At 49.6% G+C, this 25839-nt stretch overlaps 2 protein-coding genes across 6 annotated transcripts in view; one reads left to right on the top strand and one right to left on the bottom strand.

Moving 5' to 3' along the window:
• LOC144127796 (uncharacterized) overlaps positions 1–24940 on the top strand; it is a 28366-nt gene extending 3426 nt beyond the window's left edge. The window contains exon 2 of the mRNA XM_077660709.1: positions 20561–24940. Coding sequence (XP_077516835.1) covers positions 22544–24112 — 1569 coding nt within the window. The 5' untranslated portion in view covers positions 20561–22543 and the 3' untranslated portion in view covers positions 24113–24940. The remainder of the gene's footprint in view (positions 1–20560) is intronic.
• LOC144127797 (uncharacterized) overlaps positions 1–25732 on the bottom strand; it is a 468909-nt gene extending 443177 nt beyond the window's left edge. For all 5 annotated transcript variants that reach the window (XM_077660710.1, XM_077660711.1, XM_077660712.1 and 2 more), the window contains exon 1: positions 25371–25732. In XM_077660710.1, coding sequence (XP_077516836.1) covers positions 25371–25553 — 183 coding nt within the window. In that variant the 5' untranslated portion in view covers positions 25554–25732. The remainder of the gene's footprint in view (positions 1–25370) is intronic.
• Positions 25733–25839: the final 107 nt, after the last annotated feature.

Here is a 25839-nt window from a genome sequence, read left to right as displayed (position 1 = left end):
ACAACCAGACCTTAACGACGGAAACATAGTCGTAGCATCAAGCCAATATTTGCCCGCACGAACTTCTACAAATATTCATTTTTCCCGAAAACAATATCCGATTGGAATTCCCTGCCTCATGATTCACGTCTCCTTTCTTCAACTTTTTGAGAGCCTATACATCTGACTGCATGGTCAGAAATTATGATTATTTATTTACAGTGCATAGTGTGCTTCTTTGTCTGTGTGCCTGTGTTTGGGGCATGTATTCTCACAAAGTGTATTTGCATTGTAACCTTGATTTTTTTTTATTATATTTTATTGTTGTAAATAGTAACTTCATCATTGTTGCTGATCCTAAGGCATATTGCTTACTAGCAAATGTATGTACCCTCTCCTGCTTGGACCGATTTGGTCTGCAGTATTCTGTAAATAAATAAATAAACAAACAAGGGGGAATTTAATGTTCCCGTGCAAATTAGTGCTTTCCCTATGGCACTTAGCAATGTTTGCAAATATTTCCCTACTCTCCTGTGGGGAGAATGAAGGTAAACATCTTCACACAAGACTAATTCACCTCCTTAAAAATTGGAAACAAAAAATTAATCGTAAATTGTGTAGTTTAACATCCTTTAACGACACATGAGCTATGAGGGATGCTGTAGTGGATGCCACCGGATTAATTTTGACCACCTGGGGTTCTTTAGTGCGCAGGTGCAATGCACAGCTAATGGGCATTTCTGGATTTCTCCTCCACTGAAGTCCTGCCGGCATGGCCGGGGGCCAAATGGCAAGGCCACTGGCAAACTGCAGCGGTTCAAATTAGAAAAGTGGATAGAACAGCGACAGAAAAAAAATGTTGAGAAAAGAACTCAAAGAGAAAAATTTGCGAAAACACTATAGGAAAACGTGGTACATAGCCTTTTCCCATTAATATCCCAGAAGAATCTGCTTGAGTATTTTGAAAAGCAGAACCCAAAGATACCTTCACCCAGTCCAAGCATTTCATATCAGAACATACATCCTCATATGTGGCAACCAAGATATGCATTTGGCCCAATGCACCATTTCCAACTGCAGTTGTCACTTTATCAAATAAGAAATAATGATCTAATTGCTGCACAAGTAGACAAAAACAGTTCATAACCTAGGACATGCAAAGGATTAGTCAGAGGCCGCCTTCGTTTGAGGCATTCACAGTTTATTAAAACAACCAGCCTCTCGTAAAAAGTTAAAAACATCAGATATATCAACTATTGCATCATCACTCAAGAGTAGCACTGGCTGAAATGGAATGCATTGATTACAAAATTGACTAAAATTCTTCTTTCTTAGTTTTTCTAGGTTTGAACATGCAAATAAGATATGGTTTAGTGTAATTTTGTCTCCGCATCTTTCACAAGCAGGTTTGTCTTCTTTTTTAAGTAAGTAGTTGTGTGTCAGGTGTGTGTGACCTATGCGAAGGCGACATAAGATTACTTCATTGAAACGGTCCTGGTGTCTGCATGACTTGCATTCCCCCAAGGTGGGCTTTATGAAGTGTAGTTTGTTGTTGAGTTCATTATCCCACTCTTTCTGCCATTTGTTCTTTAATTTGTTATGTATCAACTTCATGCAGTCTTTAAAAGGTATGTTCACATTTTTGATTTCACCATTTTGAGCTCGCACTGCTGCTGAGTCTGCTCTCTCATTACCCTCTATGCCAACGTGGCTCGGGACCCAGCAGAATATTATCATATGTCCTTGTGTTGTGAAATTTTCTTTGCTATGTATGATGCTGCCTACTAAGGGTTCAACTGCATTTCTTGACTGCAGCGCTGTGAGTAGGCTGAGGGAATCAGTGTATATTATACTGTTCTTGATGTCACTATTTTGTCCAGAGCCATACACACTGCATAACATTCGGCAGTAAAAATTGATTCCATCATTTCATGCATCTGCGCCAATCTTTTCTTCATCCACCAGCACGTTCATCTCGACGCTTATTCAATAGCTTACGTATACAGCGCCTGCATGGATCAACATCTGCTTTTAATAACTCACTTCTACCAATTGCAATACAGGAATAGAATGAATTGCCAGATTCTACTGTCATGGAAAGTGACCCTGTCAAATTCAAAGACCAGTTACTGTCTGTCTTTGAACATTATATTTGTGTATATTTCTTTTCTCACCCTTAGTTTGATGTGCTTGAGCAACTCGTTAGTAAATCCCCTTCTCTACTCGATTGATTTTTTTTAACTGTTTTAATTGTGTTCTCATTTGATGTTACTGATTGTATTTGTTGTCTTAATTGCCCTCATTGTATTTTTATATATATGTTTTACTAGATTTGTTCTTTTTTTTTCAATCTCTTTGGCTTTGTTCTTGTATTGTCCTACGTACGTCGCCCCCCCCCCCCCCTTATGTAATACCCTGTGAAGGGTCCTTAAGGGATCAATAAATGATGACGAATGATGGTGATGATACATAACTTGGCAATCTTACTATTTTTTCCCATTTCCCCTATACTACGTCACTTCCAACATACATCGCTGTTTTCAAGCCATCCGTGTAAAACTCCATGTATCTTGAATATTTCTCTTTCAAAGCCAAGTATTCTTGTAGTAGGTGTTCACGTGGTGTTTGTTTTTTACGAAACTGTGTTAGCGTGAAGTCACATGCAGCGGGGAGGCAGTACCATGGCGGCAATGGATCTTGTCCCGGGCCATTTTAGGTAGAACATCTAGTATTCCCAGTTCATAACATGCATCTTCAAAGCGTAATAACAAAGGTCTGATTGATTGCAGTTTATTATTGAACAGCCTTCTAGATGTGCACTTGGTAACTATGGGGTAACAAAGGTGTTTTGGTAAGGATCTTTGTCACAAAGTTCATGCCTGCCCTGTCCAGCTTTGACCTTTGTTTCCCAGAAACATGTTGCGTAGCGGCGTCGACGACTTTTTCCCCCTCCCCCTCGGGGGAACGGCATTCTCACCATAGCGCTGGAGGGGTCACTCAAAACTACTCCATCATTTCTCACCACTCCCTTCAGCTCTTTTATCTTTGTATTTTTGCTTTCTGTGTTTCTCGTAATTCTTTGTACTGCATTTCCGTCTCGTAACATATTTGTATAGCAATCGCCCTGATGTTTCTTTCTTTGTGTTAATTGTTGTGTTAACGTGTTCAATTGGTGCTTGTGTTATTTGCGTCACGTCAGTGTACGGCGCTACCTTGTCGGGCATATTGTAATACTTGGTTGTTGTTTGCCTAATTAAATTAATTCACTACGGAACTTGCCTACGCCGCATGCCTCCGGTCAACGACTAATCAGGCGTGGCCCCTATCACCGGTCAGCAGTCGAATCACAATCTTTCGCACGCAGGGTGGAGAAGTTTGTCGCTCCTCCCCCTCCGAACTTACGGAGAGTGCAGTGGTGGGCAGGTTGGCCCGATTAATTGTAACTTCGGCGCCAACCAACACCACAGCCGCCCACGATATCTTGACAAACTCAACCCCCCCGAAAAAAATGATATTCTCAATAACATTCACAAACAAAACACAAATTTCGTGCATGCACACACGCTCCTGGCGGACAAGCCACCTCAGATGAAAGACGCGCACATCACTGTCACCAGCGCGCACCACCTCGTCGTATCACCAGTTTTCCACGAAGGCTCGCAGGATAGCACACCGACACACGCCTCACGCACTGCCACACCTGACCCAGTCACGTCCCAGTCAGTCAAAACAGTTCGACACTGCACATTCGGTCGTAACTGTCCAACACTGAAACACGACCAGACGCAAACATCTTGCGCTGCATAACATTTCAAAACACTACCAACAATGCACAAAATAAAAATAAAAAGAAATTTATAGCTAAGGGTGAAACTGGGCCGTCGCAACGCGTTTAGTTCACCCCATGGCTATTCACACCCGGCTGAGGTAGTCTGCGCCGACGTTATCTTTCCCTTAATGCTCTCGACCCCGATGTCGTACTCCTGTAGAAGCAGCGTCCAGCAAAGCAGCCGTGAATTCATAAACTGAGCCTCGTTCAGATATTTCAGTGGCTGATGACATGTCTGGACGGTGAATCGTTTGCCGTAGAGGTAGAAATTGAAGCGCTTGATAGCCCATACAATGGCCAAGCACTCCTTCTCAACTGCTGCGTACGCCTTCTCTCTGGGAAGTAGCTTGCGACTCACGTACGCGACGGGATGCAGAAGTCTGTCCTTTTCCTGCAACAGTACTGCCCCAACCCCTTGATCTGAGGCGTCGGTACGGAGTACAAATGGCTTGCTGAAATCCGCAACCTGTAGGATGGGGGCCTCTGAGAGCAGTTGTTTCAGGCTGTTAAAGGCTTGTTCTTCGTTATCCCCCCACCTAACGCCGTTTGGTGCGAGTTTTTTGGTCAGGTCTATCAGAGGTGCGGCAACAGTTGCATAACTCGGGATGAATTCACGACAGTATCCCGCTAGGCCCAAAAAGGCTCGTAGTTGGCGTTTGGTTATCAGTCGTGGGGCTTGGTGGATCCTGTCCAGTGTTGATTCCATCGGGCCAAGGGTCCCCTTTCCAATCGTGTGACTGAGAAAACACAGTTGATCGACGCCGAGTTCGCATTTCTTCGGGTGTATGGTCATCCCGGCTTCCCGGATTCGCGTGAGAACCTGCTCCAGTGCCTTGACATGGTCCTCCCACGACTCGGTCGCTACGAGCAGGTCGTCGTAGTAATGATAGACGTTGTCTATTCCGTCTAGGAGCTTCCTCATCAGTTTAGCAAAGACGGCTGGAACGGTCTTGATGCCGAAAGGCATGTTCCTGAATTGGTAAAGGCCACTGGGAGCCGAAAACGCCGTCTTTTCCCTTGAGTGATCGTCCAGGGAGACCTGCCAATAGCCCTTCGCGAGGTCCATCTTAGAGAAGAACTTTTTGCCTCCCACCTCCACGATGAGGCAGTCGGCGCGGGGGATTGGTTCGGCGTCGGCGACCAGTACCTCATTTAATCTCCTGAAATCTACGCAAAAGCGGTTCGAACCGTCTGGCTTCTTTATCAGGACTGTTGGGGCATTATACGGTGAGCGTGACTTCTCGATCACGCCCATCCGCAGCATCCCGGCAACCTCCCTCTCAACTTCCTGATGCACTGCGAAGGGAAGCGGGTACTGCTTGACCTGGATGGGCTTGTTGGTGGTAGTGGTCAAGTTGCACACTGCCCACGTGGTGTATCCGGGCCGATCGGAAAACAGCTACTTATGTCGAGAAATGAGGGACCGCATCTCCTGTGCCTGTGGTGGGGTCAGTTTCTCGGACGCCGCGACATCGCGGTGGTCGGCTTGTTCCCCGAGAGGCCACACCAGCGCCCCATTGTCTATATTGGAGGCTACCGCCGCAACCACCGGCACGTGAGAGTCGGTTTCAGGGACCCGGCTGAAGTATGTCTTCAGCATATTGACATGGAATGTTTTTGGGTTGCCCTCAACATCTACCACGTAGTCGACTTCCCCCTTTTTCCCTTTAACCACATAGGGGCCCTTCCATTTCATCGTGAGCTTATTGTGCTCGGTGGGGAGCAGTAAGAGCACCTGGTCTCCAGCCTGTAATGCCCTCGATTTAGACCCACGGTCATAATACCGCTTGTATCGCTCACCTGCCTCTTCTAGAGCCTCATGTGCCATCTGACAGCTCGTTTTGAGCCTCTCTCGCAGGTCAATCACATACTGGTAGGCCGTCTTGGTCTCCTCTTCCAGTTTGTCCCCCGTCCACAATTCCTTCAGTATAGTGAGGGGGCCTCGCACGTTCCGCCCGTACAAAAGCTCGAACGGGGAGAACCCAGTGCTTGACTGGGGGACCTCCCTGTAGGCGAACAAAAGTGGCTCGATAAACCGATCCCACTCCTTGGGCTGTTCTGTGCACATGTGGCGGAGCATCTTCTTGAGGGTCCCGTTGAGCCTTTACACGAGGCCGTTGGCCATCGGGTGGTAGGGCGAGGTGGTCTGCAGGCGAAGAGACATCAGACGGCCCACTGCTGCCATGAGTTCCGAGGTGAAATTCGACCCTCGGTCGCTCAACATCTCCTCTGGAACACCCACTCGGGCGAAAATTTGTAAGAGAGCCTCGGCCACCCGCTCGGTCTCGATGCTGGGCAGGGCGACGGCCTCTGGGAACCAGGTCGCATAGTCGACTAGCGTCATGATGTAGCAATTCCCCTTCCGAGTTGTGGGCTTGAGGGGCCCAATAATATCGATAGACACCCGGCGAAACGGCGTGTCAACCAGAGGCATTTTCTCAAGGGGCACCTTTTTGACTGATCCCCGTGGGGCTGTCTTCTGGCAGCTGTCGCACGACGCCACAAACCGACTAGCGTCACCATGCACGCCGGGCCAGAAGAAATCAGCCAGAATGCGGTCAGAAGTCTTTTTGTGCCCCAAATGACCTGCCATCAGTCCGCAGTGCGCGAGGCGGAGAACCTTGTTTCGGTGCTGAAAGGGGACAACCAGCTGTAAAGTACCCGAGCCTGACTCTGGTAGGAACTGGCGATACAGCATGTCATCTCTTAGCAGAAAGGTGTAAGAGCCCCCTCCCTTGCACCGGACCTTTTCCTCTTCCCTCTGCATCTGAAAACAACGCCGGAGGGTCTCGTCCGCTTGTTGGTCTCGGCTAATCTGCGTCGGGGTGACTTCTGCCATCGCGGTTGGTACTCGTAACTTGCGGAACGTCTCCGATGATTGCTGCCTGGACTCTTGACAGGTGGTCACGGCCGCCACGGGTGCGGGCTCGTCCGGGGTACTTGGCTTTCCCTGTACGGGGTCCAATGCACCCGCTTCGGCCCCTTCGATACTCAGGGCTATTCCCCTCCAAGTCGCGTCGGGCTCGGACGGATGCCTGGCGCCGTCGATATTCCCGAGAATTAGGTCGAACAGTGGCGATTCCATACATCGGGCCAGCACCTCTCCCCTATAGTAAGGTGTGTCAACTTGAATTTGCGCCTCGGGTAGCGTTTTGACCGAGCGGTCCACCAGGTAAACGGCTCGGTGTCGGCCAGTAAGTTGGGACTTTGTTACAAGGTCTCGGTTGACAATAACAATGTTACACCTAGTGTCTCTCAACACCTTCATCCTCTGCCCAGCAATGAGGCCTTCAACGACGGGAAGGACCCCGGACTCTTGGGCCCTGCCGAGGTTCACCACTGGCAGGAACTGGCCATCTTTCAGCTCTAGATAGCCATTTTGAATGCAGGCAGACACGTCCTTTGCTCCAGGGCGTGCCCGGTTGCCCTGCTCAGGATTTCTCCAGCTCTCCTTGCAATGTGCCGCAACGTGCCCCGGTCACGCGCAAATGTAGCAGCGTGGTGTGGATGATACTGCCGCGGGTAGCGGTTTTCCCTGGTGGCCCTTGCAGCCAGCGTCGGAGGACTTGTCTGCGGGCCGGTCCTCACATTTCAGTTCACGCCGGCCAAAGTATGTGGACCCCCTAGCAGTGACATAGTTGTCTGCCCTTTGTAGCAGCTCATTCTGATCGCCCGCCGTTTTCTCCTTCAGGAAGGTAGCCATCGACGGCGTGCAGTTCTCTAGAAACTGCTCCCTCAAAAGGAGGCTCTTGATACCCTCGTAGGTCTGCTCGCACGAAGAGAGCTGTACCCACCGCTCCCAGTAATTCTCTAATCGGGAGAAGAACTGGGACGGGGTTTAGTGCTTGTGGGGGGCTTCTGTCCGGAACTTCTGTCGAAATCCCTTCTCCGTCAAGCGGAAACAAAGCAGAAAAGCTCGCTTGACCTTGTCATAGTCTACCGCATCCGCTCCCGGCATGCGGCCAAAAACGCTCAACGCCTCTCCTGCAAGGCACGTGCTAAGGGCAGTAGCCCACTGGTCTCGTGGCCACTTCTGCGCCTCTGCGACTCGTTCGAACAGTGTCAGGTAGGCGTCCAAGTCGTCCGTTTTATCGTTAAACGGCGCCATTAGCTTATGTGGACTGACGACCGTGAAACGCGATGTAGGTTCGCTTTGAACCGAAGCGGAATCTGAACCAGCGCTCCTGCCACCCTCGCCTCTCGCGTGGAGAATTTGTAGTTCAGCGTTCAGTTCAAGCATTCGACGAGCGGAGCGCGCCTTGTCCCTTTCTTCCTCCTCGAGCAGCCGCTGCTCTTCTTCTTTCATGCGCTCGCGCTGTTTCGCGCGCTCATCTCTGAGGAATTCCTGGAGGGCAACCCCCTCGAAGCCTGGCTGCTTCCCGAGAGCAATTATTTTTTCTAACTCTGCCATTGCACCAACGGTTCTTTGTTCACAGTTCTGACAGTACATGAGATATTACTTGAACACTATGCCTCGCGGTCACGGCCAATCGTGGTCAGCAAGTCCTGTCGCGGACGCCAGTTTGTCAAGATATCGTGGGCGGCTGTGGTGTTGGTTGGCACCGAAGTTACAATTAATTGGGCCAATCTGCCCACCACTGCACTCTCCGTAAGTTCGGAGGGGGAGGAGAGACAAACTTCTCCACCCCGCGTGCGAAAGATTGTGATTTGACTGCTGATCGGCGATAGGGGCCACGCCTGATTAGTCGTTGACCGGAGGCATGAGGCGTAGGCAAGTTCCGTAGCGAACTAATTTAATTAGGCAAACAACAACCAAGTATTACAATATGCCCAACAAGGTAGCGCCGTACACTGACGTGACGCAAATAACACAAGCACCAATTCAACACGTTAACACAACAATTAACACAAAGAAACATCAGGGCGATTGCTATACAAAAACGTCACGAGACGGAAATACAGTACAAAGGATTACAACGAGAAACACAGAAAGCAAAAATACAAAGATAAAAGAGTTGAAGCGAGTGGTGAGAAACGATGGCTTAGCTGCGGAGGGGCAAGGTCTGGTCGCAGGGAGCGTCGGGCTGCGGTTGCTCGTCGCGGGGCTGATGAGGGCTTGCGGATACGGGCGACCTTGAGCCTCGCGTCTTCGGGACCACCGTCGCCGTGCTCTACGCGTCAGATCTCCGCCTAGGCTCCTTGCCGACCACTTCCCTGGCTGACCTCACTCACGACCGCACGCACCGAAATCTCCAGACCAACTGCCAGCGCACGGCGTTCCCGTCGCCCCCTTCGCATGGCAAAGAATGAAAAAAAAAAAATACAGGGGAAAAAAAACTCTTCAGGAGCCACGCACAGAGGAATGAAGCTCCCAAAAAGAAAAAAAAGAACACATGAAGGAATGTCGAAAGAATTCAGCACAATGCCTTAATCCCACGAGGAGTCATTGGGGGCCGCGAACAGTGCCGGGGCATTCAATCCACTTCTGCTGTTCCCAAAACGTGCAAGCGCTTGCCACCTGTATGGCAACAATGCTAGGAGAGGGGGGGGAGTAGTTTTGAGTGACCCCTCCAGCGCTATGGTGAGAATGCCATTCCCCCGCGGGGGAGGGGGAAAAAGTCGTCGACGCCGCTCCGCGGCATGTTTCTGGGAAACAAAGGTCAAAGCTGGACAGGGCAGGCATGAACTTTGTGACAATCTTATTTTCAGTACATATGCTCAGGTAAAAAGAGCTACAACTGGGGCTAGTTGGAAATGCATCCTTGAAGGTATTGGTGAGCGCTACCAAAATACGGAAAGGGACGAACACACAAGACAAGCGCTTTCTAACAACTGTTTATTATCTGAAGGAGCATGCCTATATACACATATTTACGTCAAGTCATACACAGAAGAGGGAAGAGCACACGACGCTGACAAGAGCGATATGAAGGAAAAATATATAATAATAAAATATCAACACGTGCCTTTACAACAGCCGAAGATTGCTATTCCTGAGGTAGTTTAATTCGGTTCTCCCTAGCATCACCGAAGGGGAGCTGATGCAGAACATGCCTTTTTAAATCCACATTGGTGGATATCAAGAAGTTTGTGCGATTCAAGGATGAACATTAACCTAATATTTAGCACACTTTCAAAACATTTAGCAAGACAACTCGTAAATGCTATTGGCCAGTAACTGCCAGCCAAAGTTGGCGATTTTCCAGATTTCAGGAATCAATCAATCAATCAATCAATCAATCATTCTTTATTTTTCCCAGAAAGAACTGGAATGGTCTCCTGGGCTAAAAGCTGGGTGAGCAGCTTGACGAGGCCCAGGAGACCGTTACATGGCAGAACAGTGAAGTTGAGAAAAAAAAAATAATGTGAATATAAAGCAATGTACACCATACGCAACATAATACAGTATTGCGGCAACATAATACAGTATGTAATGCACCATATTCGCCAAAATGAGCTAAAAATAGTTAAAAATAGTACAAGTTGACATAAATAACAGTACGAAATTGTAAACAAAGGAAGCACAGTAGAAAAAACTAAGTATAACATCAAAATGTGGTTCACAATGTTATGAAGTACGTGCGCAATTTCTTGGGATTCAGACGAGTTGTGTTTTGGTACATATTGCTACGGTTGTGCTTGTGCTTGGAACGCTCGTGCTTGGTGCGCTCGCGCTTGGAACGCGAAGAGGACGAAGTGCGTTTTCTGCGGCTGGGCTTCGCGTGCCCGGTTGTTCGGCTGCGTGGCTGTAAGCTGTTTCCCTGTAAATATATTTTTCCCTTTTGGTGTGCACATCTTCACGTTATATTATTGGTGTGAGGTGCGGAGTACAGCCACAGCAAGCACGGAACTCCGCAGCGGTCGTCAGCTCGCCGGCTCTTCAACCATGACCAGCGAAGGGGCCGCTCCGTCGGCGTCCGCCAACCCGGCGTTCATCATTGCCCATCCGAGAGATCCTGGGACCTTCAACGGAACGGACGGCGTCGACGTGGAGGACTGGCTCGCAATGTACGAGCGCGTGAGCACACACAACAGGTGGGACCCGACCCTAAAGTTGGCCAACGTCATCTTCTACCTGACGGGCACTGCCAGGGTATGGTTCGAGACCCACGAGGATGAACTCACCAGCTGGGATCTCTGCAAGCGCAAGCTTTGTGACCTGTTTGGTAAGCCATTCGGGCGTCAGCTCGCTGCGAAGAAGGAGCTCGCATGCCGTGCACAAACGTCCACAGAGTCCTATGTATCATACATTCAGGACATATTAGCTCTGTGCATGAAAGTCGACGCCACTATGTCAGAGTGTGACAAAGTAGGTCACGTGCTCAAAGGCATCGCAGATGACGCCTTTAACCTTCTTGTATACAAGGACTGCGGAACGGTTGACGCAATCATCAAGGAATGCCGCCGGTTCGAACAAGCGAAGAGCCGCCGAATTTCTCCGCAGTTCACGCGGTTGCCGAATACGACTGCGACGTCGTCCTGTGTAGACTCGACTCCACCGAGCCGTCTGCCGACATCTGAGAGCCTGACACGACTTGTGCGCCAAGAAGTAGAGGCAATGTCCCCCGTTGCGTTTCATCCACCCGCAACAGACAGTACTCCAGCAGTATCCCTTATACAGGCTGTCGTTCGCAAAGAATTTGCCAATCTTGGGATTCAACCTGTTTGCTCAGTTAGTGCCCCATATGCTCGCCGCATGTCCCCGGAGCTCGGTTCTGAACGTGCATACTACCCTCGACGCAGCCGCAATCCAGATGAATGGAGAACACCTGATGACAGGCCCATCTGCTTTAACTGCTCCCGAGTTGGCCACATATCTCGACACTGCCGAAGCCGTCCGTCCTCGACCTACAGCCGCTACCCGCCGGGTTCTGCATATTCCCGCCGCTCTCCCTCGCCCTCGGAAATGACCTCTTCTGGCCACCACGCTCAGACCCCGCTTACCAACCGTTCGTCGTCACCTCAGCGCCGTCGATCTCCATCGCCCCGACCTCGCCGCCCTTCGTCGCCGGCCCCATATGCCCGCTCCCGGTCGGAAAACTAATGGCTGCAGCGTCTGGGGGTGATGCTGCTCTGACGACCCGACCAGAAAACCCTCCTTTAACTCTTCATGCTCATCGGAACATCCTTAACGTCGACGTGGACGGGGTCCCTGTTACTGCTCTGATCGACACTGGAGCGCACGTCTCAGTCATGAATGCTCGTCTTCGCCGTCGCCTAAGGAAAGTGCTCACTCCTGCCCCCTCAACTGTGGTCCGTGTTGCAGATGGCGGTATGTCTATTGTCGTCGGAATGTGTACTGCTCGTGTTTCAATAGCCGGCCGCCATACTTCTGTGCTCTTCACTGTCCTCGAACACTGCCCCCATGACATCATTCTCGGCCTTGACTTTCTCACCGACCATTCCGCCCTTATAGATTGCGCCACAAGCATCGTTCAACTCGCTCTACCTGTTCCTTCAGAGCCACCGGATCCAATTGTTCACCGACTGTGCACCGCCGACTTTGTCCGCCTGGACCCCGATGCCGCCACTTATGTCCGTTTCTCCTCTGTCCCGCCAGTTCCCGATGGTGACTACATCATTACTCCGGTTCCTGATGTGCCCTTTACACGCAGTGTTGCCCTTGCGCATACAGTTGTCACCATGTCGGCAAATCAAGCGTCCCTTCCGGTTCTCAACTTTGCCTCTTACGTTCAGCCGCTCCCACAAGGTATGTCGCTCGCCACGCTGTGCCCTGCTGCCGAATGCGTCGTATCGGCGGTGAGAAGCGTCCCACCCTCGTCGAACTGCCGCGACTCTGACGTCCCACCACCTGATGAATATGCAAAAATGATTGCTGCTGACCTCTTACCAGGGCAAGCTCACGACCTTCGGTATCTTCTGTCGTCTTTTCGCGACATCTTTGACTTCGATGACCGCCCTTTGGCTCGAACATCTGTGGTCACGCATCGCATCAACACCGGTGACGCAGCTCCTATTCACAGACGACCCTACAGAGTGTCCAGTACAGAACGCACCATCATACAGCAAGAGGTGGACAAGATGCTCAGTAAAGACATCATAGAGCCCTCGTCGAGCCCTTGGGCCTCACCAGTTGTGCTGGTTAAAAAGAAGGACGGCAGCTGGCGCTTTTGTGTTGATTACCGGCTCCTAAACAACATAACAAAAAAAGACGTCTATCCACTCCCAAGAATAGACGATGCTTTGGACTGCCTTCACGGAGCCAAATTTTTCTCTTCAATTGACCTTCGGTCCGGGTATTGGCAAATCTCTGTTGATGACAATGACCGCGAAAAGACGGCATTCGTCACACCGGACGGCTTATATCAGTTTAAAGTTATGCCATTCGGTCTCTGTAATGCGCCAGCTACCTTCGAAAGAATGATGGACTCCTTGCTTCGCGGCTTTAAATGGTCCACATGTCTATGTTACCTCGACGATGTTGTGGTTTTTTCGCCCACGTTTACCACGCACCTCGAAAGACTGGCGAGCATTCTTTCTGTCTTCCGTAGAGCCGGGCTACAGCTCAATTCGTCGAAATGTCAATTCGGTCGCCGCCAACTCACCATTCTCGGACATCTAGTCGACGCTTCTGGTGTCCGCCCGGATCCTGTTAAAGTTAAAGCCGTCAAGGACTTCCCTATTCCCCAGTCGTCTACGGATGTGCGCAGCTTCGTCGGCCTCTGCTCGTACTTCCGCCGTTTCATCAAAAATTTTGCCGGCACCGCTCGCCCCCTGACCGACCTTCTAAAGAAAGACACCCCTTTTACCTGGGGCCCTGCCCTAGAGGAGGCCTTTTCTTCGCTAGTCGACTTACTCACCTCCCCACCTATTCTGGCCCATTTTGATCCGTCGGCTCCGACTGAAGTTCGCACAGACGCCTGCGGTTATGGGATTGGCGCCGTGCTAGCCCAACGTCACCAAGGGCAAGAACGCGTTATTGCATATGCCAGCCGCCTCCTTTCTACAGCTGAGCGAAATTACTCAATTACAGAGCGCGAGTGTCTAGCTCTTGTTTGGGCTGTAGCTAAGTTCCGACCGTACCTGTTTGGCCGTCCATTCTCCGTAGTGACCGATCACCACGCCCTTTGTTGGCTGTCTTCACTGAAAGACCCCACAGGCCGGCTCGGACGTTGGACGTTGCGCCTCCAAGAGTATTCTTACACTGTTCATTACAAGTCAGGGCGTCTCCATCAAGACGCCGACTGCCTGTCTCGGCACCCTGTAGAGCCGCCTGATCCTGGAGACAACGACCTCGGCCCGTGCCTCTTCGCTATCTCCGATCTGGTTAACATCGCGGACGAGCAGCGACAAGACTCTTCCTTGCGTATTCTCATTGATCGCCTCAACTGTGCCAGCCGAGATCCTTCATTGCAACTGTTCGTCATTCAGGATGGCGTCCTATACCGCCGCAACCTTCGTCCTGACGGACCTCCGCTCCTGCTAGTCGTTCCCCACCGTCTCCGTTCATCTGTCCTAGCGGAACTACACGACCTACCGACCGCAGGCCACCTCGGCGTCTCCCGCACATACGATCGGGTCCGACGCCGCTTCTTTTGGCCTGGTCTGTACCGCTCTGTTCGGCGTTACGTTGCCTCCTGCGACCTCTGTCAACGCAGGAAGAGACCATCAACGTTGCCTGCTGGCCTTCTACAGCCTATTGACGTACCTCTCGAACCATTCTACCGTGTTGGACTCGACCTTCTCGGACCTTTTCCGACGTCCTGCTCCGGCAACCGTTGGATTGCTGTCGCGACCGACTATGCGACCCGGTACGCTATCACGCGTGCGTTACCAACAAGTTGCGCAACCGATGTCGCCGACTTCCTATTGCAGAACGTAATCCTTCACCACGGCGCTCCACACCAATTGCTGACGGACCGCGGCCGCTACTTTTTGTCCCGAGTAGTTGACGATATCCTCCGGTCCTGTGGCACGCAGCATAAGCTCACTACAGCTTACCATCCCCAGATGAACGGGCTTACCGAGCGCCTCAACAGGACTCTGTCCGATATGCTATCCATGTATGTCTCGCCCGACCACCGCGATTGGGACGTTGCCTTGCCTTATGTAACATTTGCTTATAATTCGTCGCGGCATGATACCACCGGCTATTCTCCTTTCTACCTTCTGTTTGGTCGGCATCCTGCGCTGCCATTGGATACATTACTACCGAGTTCTACTGCCTCGACCTCAGAGTATGCACGTGACGCCATCTCCCGAGCAACTATGGCCCGTGAAATCGCCCGAGACCGGCTCACCGCATCTCAGACCTACCAGAAGTCAGTTTACGACCGCCGGCATCGCTCAGTACACTATCCGCCGGGCTCACTCGTCCTCCTTTGGTCTCCTTCTCGCCGTGTAGGTCTCTCTGAGAAACTTCTACGTCAGTACAGTGGCCCTTATCGAGTTCTCCGTCAGGTGACCGACGTGACCTACGAGATTACACCTCTTCATGCTCCGACGTCGTCCACTAGCCCTTTGACTGACGTCGTTCATGTAGTCCGTCTCAAACCGTACCACACGCCTGCTACATCATCCACTTAGCACCGGGACGGTGCTTTTGCCGCCGGGAGTTATGCTACGGTTGTGCTTGTGCTTGGAACGCTCGTGCTTGGTGCGCTCGCGCTTGGAACGCGAAGAGGACGAAGTGCGTTTTCTGCGGCTGGGCTTCGCGTGCCCGGTTGTTCGGCTGCGTGGCTGTAAGCTGTTTCCCTGTAAATATATTTTTCCCTTTTGGTGTGCACATCTTCACGTTACAATATTAAGCATTGATGGCAGGTTATGTGCTAATGATTGATGTTTATAATAAAGGCGGAAGTGGGGGATTTCCCAGACATCTTTACTTCTTGTGTGTATATCTGTGCTACGTAGTGTTAAAAATGCCAGAGATGAGAGTAAGTTCTTGACTTCAGTAGAGGAAAAAAAGAATGTTTGGAGTAATCGATATTTGTATAAGTTATCAACCCTTATGATGTTAAAGGAAACAAACGCATCTTTAGTACTGGCTGTTGGATCGATATTTCCAATGTAGCGGATAACCTTCTTTTGTAACAAATGGAGTTTGTCTAAGTTTGTCTTTGTTGTTGTGGCCCATACCAACGAACAGTAATTTAAATAGGAATTGAATAAAGCATTATAGACTTGAAGTTTAGCTTTTACTGGAAGCAGTCTCCGACAACGCGATATCATGCCTGCAACTGAGGATAGTTTTTTCCTAAGATAGTGAGTGTGTGCATCCCAGCTTAAGTTCTGAGAAAAATGTACATCGAGGATTTTATGAACGTCCACAATTTCGATGTTATGGCACTGAAAATTAATAGACTGATGTATTTCAACAGGTTTATTTCGGGCACGGAATATAATTGCTTTTGTTTTCATTGTATTTATTTTAATTACGTTGAGCTGAGACCATATGGATAACTTCTGGAGGACTTCATTGCATTTTATTATTAGTCGGTCCACATTGTACTCGGGAATAAGTATGGTACTGTCGTCAGCATATATTATAAATTGAACTGTGGCATCTATGTTTACAAGATCATTTATATAAGTATTGAATAATAACGGTCCTAATATGCTACCTTGTGGAACGCCGTGAGTAATTGGTAGGAGGGAGGACATATAACCGTTTACATATACACACTGAGTCCTGTGGCTGAGGTAGGACTCCAGCAGGGCCAAACAATTACCGCGAATGCCATATGACTGCAGCTTACTAAGGAGCACTTTATGATGTAAGCAATCAAATGCCTTGCTGAAATCTACAAAAAGGGCAGCAGTTAACAAATTATTTTCAATATTCCGCAAGATATTTTCTTTAAGTGCTAACAAAGCTGATTCCGTTGATCTGCCTTTCCTAAATCCGTATTGTGCAGCTGTGATAACGTTTTATCGAAAAATTGTGTTATCCGAGTGAAAATGATTTTTTCAATTCCCTTGGAGAAGATAGGCAGCACAGATATCGGGCGGTAGTTAGTGGACAAGTTACGTTCGCCACCTTTAAAAATAACAGATACTCTGGCTGTTTTCATTTGCTCAGGAAAGGTTCCAGACTCTAGAATTAAATTAAAGATATGTGCAAGTACAGGACTAATTATTGGTAAAACGTACTTAACCGGTCTTATCTGCAGGTCGTGAATGTCTAATGATTTACTGTTCCGCAGGCACATAAAAGTACTGTATATCTCAGATTCATCAGTTGGCTGGAGGAATATGGTTTCAGTGACAACACTATGGTGCGAATTTGTGGAGGGGGTGCCATTACATGCGGCAGCAGCGTTTACAAACTGATGATTGAAGTGTTCTACTAGAGCTTTGTCCCGTAATTCATTACCATCTACCATTACAGTATCTGGCATATAATTTTTGCTCTCACGACCGAGGACGTCGTTCATAGCCTTCCAAGCAATGTCTGGGCTCTGCCGGGCAACATGTGCAAACAGATGCTCGTAATATGCACACTTTGCCCGTCTAAGTTCACTGTTCACTTCGTTTCTGACTTTCTTAAATTCTTTTAAGGTTGTTTCTAAGCGTGTCTTCAAGAAAGAATGATAGAGGCGGTTTTTGTTTGTAATTTTCTTTAAATGGTCACGAGTTACCCATGGTTTCCTGGCTTTTTTTGAAGGTTTGTGCATCTTCAATGAAAAATGCCTAGCGTACACACACACAAAACGTGTAATGAATTCATTATAGGCATCGTTAACATCCATTTTATTGGTCACAGGTGACCAGTCTTGTGAAAGAATGTCCTGCTGAAATGCCTGTAAACCATTCTGGGTGATGTGCTGAGCAATAAAGGACTGTTTTTGTTTGATAGATTTGGGTGAGTGGGTAGAATATGCCATGAAAACTGGACAATGATCACTTATGTCGGACACAATAGTGCCAGAATTGTAAACAGTGGTATCAATATTAGTTACAAGGAGGTCAAGTACAGATGATGTAGTTCTTGTGATACGAGTTGGCGTGATTATTAAATTTTTGAAACCAGATGAAACCAAAATGTCATTAAACTCGAAAACAGAATTGCATTCTTCAAGCATGTTAATATTAAAATCTCCAGCGCAGATCAGGCAAAGGTTATTATCACAAACATAGTCCAAAAAAGATTCATAAAATTCCATGGCACAACCAGGCCTTTTTCCACGCCTTTGGCATTTTTCCAGACTTCCATATTTTATTGAAGAATTTCAGAAGAGCTTCTGAAAAGCTTCTGTAAACCATGTCATTTTACAGCGTCTTCAAAGAGGTGAGCAAGACTTTCATAATGGATTTCATCTGGGCCTGGTGCTGTCTGTTTGCCGGCTGACAGTACTGAACGGATTTCTTGTAGTGTAGTTAATTTATTGTAATGCTGATTTGCACTGCCATTTGTTGGCAGTCGTTGTTTTTCAGTTGTGTTCTTGTACTTTATAAATGATTGTGTGTAGTGTGAGGAACTAGAAACTGTGGCGAAGTGTTCCCCTAGTTTGTCGGCCTGTTCGCTAATGCTTGTCTGTGTATCCGGAGTTGTTAGGAAAAGAATTGTGAAAGGAGTAAAGCTGCCATTAAGTTTGCGGACTTGCTCCCACATTTGTTTCAATGTAACTGAACTATTTATGAACGACAGATAAATTTTGCATGAAGTTTTCTCAGCATTGCGGCATATGTACCGCGCTTTTGCTCTCGCCTTTTTAAAATTTATGAGGTTGTCGTGTGTGGGGTATCTTCGGAAAGTTCCGCAGGCTTTGTTTTGTTTCTTTTTTGCTTCTCTGCATTATTGTGCATATCAGAGCTTGTTATTTTGTCGTACAACTCCCGACGGTTGAGGAATAGCTAGACGTGCAGCCGCAATGATACATGTTGTAAAAATTTCATTTAGTTCATCAACGCTATGATTATCAGAAAATATTTTCTCCAGACAGGCCTTTTCTTGAAATAGTTGCCAGTCCGCTAAGTGCAGCTTCCAACGGCATGGTTTAGACAGAATGATTGGTGGTGGTGATGAAAAGTTAATTACCGCTGGAAAGTGATCATTTCCGTACGGGTTATCAAGAACATCCCACTTAAAATCGGTAAAAACGGATGGAGAGCTAAAAGACAAGTCTATACAACTCATCTTATACCCCTGTCACATGGCATTCCTCGAAAGCCTTTCCAGCAAAGGCATCTTTTTTCACCAAATGAGCAAAAGCTTAAAGGAGCAGCGACGCTGCTACACGGTGCAGCAGAAAGGTGACACAGTTGTTGAGGCTTAGCACCCGCTACTGTGCTCAAGCTGTCTGAAGTGAGCGTTTTAATATTAAAGTGGGGAATTCTGTTCATTCGTTGAGCTCAGACAATTTTTTTTATTCTAATTGCTTCCTTGAAAGAACTGCAACAGCTGCTATCATCAGCAGCAGCAGGTTTTGTTTACTGCCTTGGCCACCAGGGGCACTCGGTGTTGCTGCAACACTTTACTGTCTTAAAATCTGGGCATGAAATATAAACACCCGTACAAAAAGCAAAGCCAGACACACCTTTCGTATCTTTACAAGATGTTTTCAAGCATTGTTGGCTGCATCTATTTTTTTTCATTGCTTTTACTTTTTGACTTTGGACGGCATTGCAATCACAGGTTCTCGAAAGCCGCGCCTTTGGGTTCCAAATGTCTTGGACAGGCACCTTAGTCTCCAAGACCCTTAGCAGCAAAGGCGCAATATTTGTGCCATGTAGCTGCACTCCTTACGCCTTTGGATATAGGGACCTGATTCTCAAAGGCCTTTGCGATGCCCGTGTGACAGGGGTATTACCTGAGGATGAAGAGCAATATGTGGGTTTGCCTGTATTGAGCAAGTAGAAGTTTTTGCACAGAATAAAATCTCCTAAAACCCGACCTCCAGTGTCTGTCTGTTCACCCCCCAAAACGAGGACTGCGCATTAAAATCCCCGACTACCACATACGGCTCTGGTAGCTGCCTAAGAAGTTCCTCTAGATCTTGTAGTGTTACAGTGAGATGTGGTGGGAGATATACAGAGCATATAGTAATTGTTTTAAAGCTAAGCTAAGGACAGTGACTGCAACGGATTCATAATTTGTCTGGAGCTTTCACCGCTCTCAACTACAACAGCAACACCTCCAGCGAGCCTATTTGCCTGCTCACGGTCATGGCGAAAGACTTTATACTTTTTAAAAATATGTGAAATGGTCCCAAGTTTGTCTCCTGCAGACACAGTGCTACAGGAGACAGAGAATTCAATATATCTGTTGCATCACTATAGTTGTTTAGAATTCCACAGCAGTTCCAGTTGATAAGGAACGCCATGATGATATTGGGGGGGGAATGTATTGAGACTTAGGTCCCTCCTTGTTGAGGGCCTGTTATTAAGGTTTTTTCTTTTTTCGATCAAGAGAGCTCCGCCTCCGCAGCGGCGCAGGTGATCTCTGACTTGTGTCCACCGCCTCATTGGAGGCGTTGGAGTTCCGCGGGGAACCCACGGGCAGGGAGGTTGTGGGCTTCTCCCGAACAAGGGAAGCCTTGCGGGCTGCCGACTTGGTGGCCGGCGGGTGCTTTTTCGGAGGTGGCATAGCAGCTTTCACTGCATCTGCCAGGGGTGCGGATGACCCTGCCTCAGCCTCACTAGGTGTGAGCTGGGCAGGTGCCGAAGGCCGCTGTGGTGTGCCGCACCCATGCACCACATCAGCGAAGTTTGTATGTGCAGTGAAAGAAAATTTGCCCCGAGTCATTACACAACGCTGTCTTGCCTCTTTAAATGTTATATTTTCTTTGGTCTTTATGGTAATTATTTCCTTTTCTTTTTTCCATGCAGGGCGCAACCTTGAATAAGCGGCGTGGTCGCCTTCGCAGCTTGCGCAGCACGGCGCAGCAGGAAAGACTGAACCCACAGGGCAGCCTGTCGGATCTGGCCTCGTGAAAGCTGTATACATGATTCACTTGCCACATAGCGCTAAACATACACGGACGCAGGGAGACAAACAGGACGGGCGCTAACTTACACCTGAGCTTTTGTTGCATGAAACCAGGCAATATGAGCACTTTCTTACCAGTGAAGAAGAGGTATAAAACCATTGAAATAAAGGAAGCACCTTTTACGGATTAGCAGACATGAAATGCATTTCTTTGTCAGATAAAAACACTAAGGCAGCACTGACGCACGTATCTTCATTTTGCGATAGTATATTGAACGCCTCTATAATTTCCCTTGTAAGCTGATCTTTGTGGCAAGAGACCTTTTTGAAATCCGGATAACAGCCAGGACACTCTTTCGTTTTTCCATCTTTCTTTTGCGCTGATGTGGCCAGCAAGATCATCCTTTGACACCATTCCTGATATCATTGTTATGTTCTCGCAACCTGTCATTGAGGCATCTTGTCCGACTGCCCTATGTATTTCCGGCCGCATTTCAACGGAATAGAATACATTACATTCCTTTCACAGGTGACATATCGGTCCTTGTGCGTCTTTCCACAGCATTTTTTGTACGAGGGTTCACGCGGTTACACAAGTTTGATAACTGGTCAGGAGCGGAGAACACCAACTTTGCTTTCGCACGGCTCATTGTCCTCTTTAGATTGTGGGAAAGGGTGTGTGGCAGTGCAGTGCCTCAGTTCGGAAAGACCGAACCCAGTGTGCCTACTCCAAAGAATGAAAAGAAAAAGAAACAAAAAGTGACTGCCATGTACACTGCCACACACCCTTTCCCACAATCTATGGCAATCTATATGGCAGTCACTGTGTTTCTTTTTCTTTTCATTCTTTGGAGTAGGCACACTGGGTACTGCCACACACCCTTTCCCACAATCTATGGCAATCTATATGGCAGTCACGTCACTTTTTGTTTCTTTTTCTTTTCATTCTTTGGAGTAGGCACACTGGGTTCGGCCTTTCCGAACTGAGGCACTGCATGCTTCAGCCACTTCTGAGCGACAGATGCCGGAAGATAAGGCGGGTAACCTGCTCCCTTTAGCCTGTTGCACTGATTGAGAAAACTGCAATGTGCAATGTGTGCAAGACTTTTTGAGCGCGTTGGAGAGGCATTGGTTAGCGATGGTACGTTTCACTCTTTATGAATGTGCCGGGTGGTACGGAAGGACCGGTTTTTTGCACCGGGGTTCATAGAATCATAAGGTGTGACGTGCCTGGAGGTGCAGTTTTATGTCCAGGAATTGAATAGATAGATCTTCTGGCATCTCTTGAGTTATGGTTAAGGAAGATAAGGCCGTGCCAAAGCATTTTAAGATTTCTTGCACAGTGACATGAAAGTTCTGTCTGCTTACACTCGTCAAGATCAAATAGTCGTCTATGTACCAAAAAATTTTAACCACAGAGAAACCTCCCAGAATCTGAGCTAATTCTCTGTCCACTGATGCCAGAAAGATGTCGCTTAAAATTCGTGCAATGCAAGAGCCTATAGGAACTCACATTTTTTGAAGGTATATGGTTCCATCCCAAGAGCAAAACATCGAGGAGAGGTACATCGTTAACAGTTCAAGGAACCCTTACACAGGGTTTTATCTGACAAAGAAATGCATTTCATGTCTGATAATCCGTAAAAGGTTGTAGCGCCCCACGTGGCTGGCAGTGCGCGTGATTCCGAAAAGGACAATAGTGCACTCGGCACGCGCTAGAGAGAACGCTCGTGACCTTGGCCAGGACCAGACGTTGCCGCCGCTGCTCCGCTGCTGTTTCCTCTCCGACAGCCCTCAATAAATGTCCGCGGTTGCCTTCCTGGGTTACCTCCACATTGTGGTGACCCGTCGAGCCGCACCTTCTCCCTCAGCTGCGTTCCTGGATGGCTTACTGGCAGAACCCAGCCTTCGACCCGCCGCTTCCAGCGTTCCGGCCTCAAGACGTTGGCGGGTGGTTCGCTCAATTCGAGACGGCGCTGTACCTGAATGGCATCACCATCCAGCCGTTCAAACACGCCGCCCTCTGCGATATCCTCCCGTCCGACCTGCTGCGCCGGCTCGTCTGCCCTGCCTTGGGCTGCCGGCCATACGACGAGCAGAGCGCTGCCATTCTGGCGGACTTCGGCGTCTCCTACCGCCCTCTGACTGTCTACGACTCTGCAGACCCGCTGTCGCCGCCGCCAGCAGCTGGAGCAGCAACAGCCTCGCTCTCGCCCACGCCGCCTTCGCCACAGCACTGCCCGCCTCGGCAGCCCCTGTCCGCCTCCACACCACTCCAGCTCAGCATCTCCGGCCCCGCTGACCATCGTCACGACTCACGAGGTAGGCTCACCATCCGCTTTGCCGCAACTCCTACTCCCACACCTGCCTTCTCCGCTTCTTTGAACGCGCCCCATTGCAGCAGTGCCCATCCAGAGATTCATTCGGCCCAGTCCCCACCACCTCGCCCACCATTGCCGTTCTTGCCAAAGCCTCCGGACACTAAGGACCATTCTGTGCCTGTCTGCGAGTCGCGTTTTTCGGCACCTCCATCTGGCTCGGCGCAACAGGCCTCTGCAGCGCTGTCGCAGCCGCGGCCGGCTGATTCTCACGAGCTCTCGGCCAAGCCCCAGCATAGCCTCAGGCCCTGCAAAGGTCCCCAACGCTCCAAACATCCCATGAAGCAGGATGAGAAGGCAAAACAGGTGACAGCGGCACAAAGCATGGTGATAGTCACCCGCCTTATTTTGCCGAACAACGACGCTGAACCGCTGCCTGTCGTACCGCCGCCCCTTGGCATCCCGACGGCCCCGGCTTTCCTGACGGCCCCAGTCCTCTCGGCAGCCTCGGCACACCCAGCACCCCCCGCCATCCTGGCGGTCTCGGCCCTCCCAGCAGCCCAGACCCTCCCGGCAGCTTCGCCACTCCAGGCGCCTCCGGTTGCCACTGCCTCGCCAGCGTCCTCCTACGTGTACGGCTCGGCGCCAGTGGCAAGGGCACCACTCGTGCGGCCGCCCATCACGTTCAAGCCAATCGCTCCAAGGCTGGCTGTGAGCGTGTCCCAGCAGCCCCGAGCAGTCCAGCACAGCCACTCCCCTGCCTGGAATCTCGCTGCGCCTGCCGTAGCCTCCCCTATGGGTACTGGGCAGCTCGGCCGGGCATCATCTGCGCTAATCTCGCGCCCCGAAGCCCACCTAGCTCCCTCTGCAGTACCACCCCTCCTGGGCCGGCCATCAGCTGCTGCACCTGAACCACCGGCACTGGGTGTACTTCGCAGGCTGATCAATCTTATTCACCTGCCCCTCCGCGTCCCTCGACGCCCTCCGAAAGTTCGGCCTCAACGCCACAGCCAGAGTCGACCGCCTGAGCCTCGCCTTCGGACCCCGGCCGGCCTGCACGACTCTTCACTAATACCGACTGATCGTCTAGGGGGGGAGCCCTGTAGCGCCCCGCGTGGCTGGCAGTGCGCGTGATTCCGAAAAGGACGATAGTGCACTCAGCACGCGCTAGAGAGAACGCTCGTGACCTTGGCCAGGGCCAGACGCTGCCGCCGCTGCTCCACTGCTGTTTCCTCTCCGACAGCCCTCAATAAATGTGGCCGCGGTTGCCTTCCTGGTTTACCTCCACAAGGTATTCGACGATAACGTTGTTTGAGTGCTTCCTTTATTTCAATGGTTTTATACCTCTTCTTCACTGGTAAGATAGTGCTTATATTGCCTGGTTTCATGCAATAAAAGTTCAGTTGCAAGTTAGCACCCGTCCTGTTTGTCTCCCTGCGTCCGTGTCTGTTTAGCGCTATGTGGCAAGTGAACCATCACCAACTCGCCCAAGCTTCCACTCTGTACCCATGGATTTCCAGTGCATACATCCGCTACCAGACACGAAAACTCTGAGCTGTGACTACCACAGTCTTCTTAGAATTGAGCCTCAGGTTCAGAAGCGTAATCTCATTCTGGCAGATGTTTTGCAAACACTGCAAATTCTAGGAGGATTTCACGAGTAGTACTAGATCGTCCGCAAAGGCTAAAGCTGGCAGTCAGCACTTGTCATCCATATCAGCTGCCTAATGTGCGGCCTAAGAAGCCCTCGCTCGATGCCACGAGTGGTGACGACGGGCACCCTTGGCGAAGACCTTTCTTCACTGCGACGGGGCATTAAGACAGATCAAGGACCCGAAGTGCTCGACGACCGTGTTTTCCTCACACATTTTGTACAGCTGTTGCTTGAAGGCCGCCTACAGCCATGGCCAGCTGCCTCGCCTCAACCCAGGTGCTTCATAATAAACAGAGCAACAAAACAAACAGTTGTATTTTTGTAGGCAAGTATACAACAATATTTTAAACATTTGAGTTGATTTTATGCACTACAGCGAAGTAGATTTAGGGGGCTACAGCGAAGTAGCCCCCCCCCCCCCTCCCTCCCTCCCTCCCTATTGCTGGTGACACGCATGTGTCGCCATCCTTTGCCATGTTTAAATCAGAACCGGGCGCTGATCTCGCGCTTCACTGCCGCGGCGGTGGGTGACCTTGGCACTCCTCACTGGCAACTGCATGGATACACACAATTGTTCCGATCATTAACAGCGATATTCGAGTTGGCATATTCACTATTCACCAAAACACTGGTTGCAATCTCCGCTCTCCCCTCGCATAGTATGTAGCGGCTTTTCACAGCCTCTTCGCGGAAAAAGGAAAAGTCGAGACTTCGTTTCGGAACTTTGACGAGGCTCACCTGATGAAGAAGAGTGTGCGAAGAACGCTTGGCGCTCTGTGTATGGATCTTGAGCGACTCTACGAATTTACAACGCAGCCGAGTGCGCAGGTCGTTGACGATGCCCTGCTGTTCCAGGAAGCGGCACATTTTGAATCTCATCTCTTTGAAAGTTAGCCCGTCTAGGTGCTTTTCTTCGGCCATGCTGCCTCGAACTGAACTTTTCCAACGGCCACGTATTACGTAACGTAAGGCAAGGCCAAAGTGCCAGGTGGAGCACGGACACAATTTGAAAATCGAGCTGAGCCAACGTTTTTAAATATAGTGTTCTAGCACTGAAAAGTGTGCCGTCTTCAGCGCGCGCCAATGCAACCGAAGTGGTCGCCGGAGCGATGAAACGCGTAGATGGCGCTGTCAGTCGCAGGAGCGCGTGCGACACAGAGGAAACGTTTGGAGCATCTGCTTCTGCGGCTCGTTTCCTGCGTTGATT

This window comes from Amblyomma americanum, chromosome 4, assembly GCF_052857255.1.
Source record: "Amblyomma americanum isolate KBUSLIRL-KWMA chromosome 4, ASM5285725v1, whole genome shotgun sequence".
In the NCBI taxonomy this organism is placed as follows: Eukaryota; Metazoa; Arthropoda; class Arachnida; order Ixodida; family Ixodidae; genus Amblyomma; species Amblyomma americanum.
Note: the sequence above shows the minus strand (reverse complement) of the source record. Positions and strands in the feature narration are given on the sequence as shown.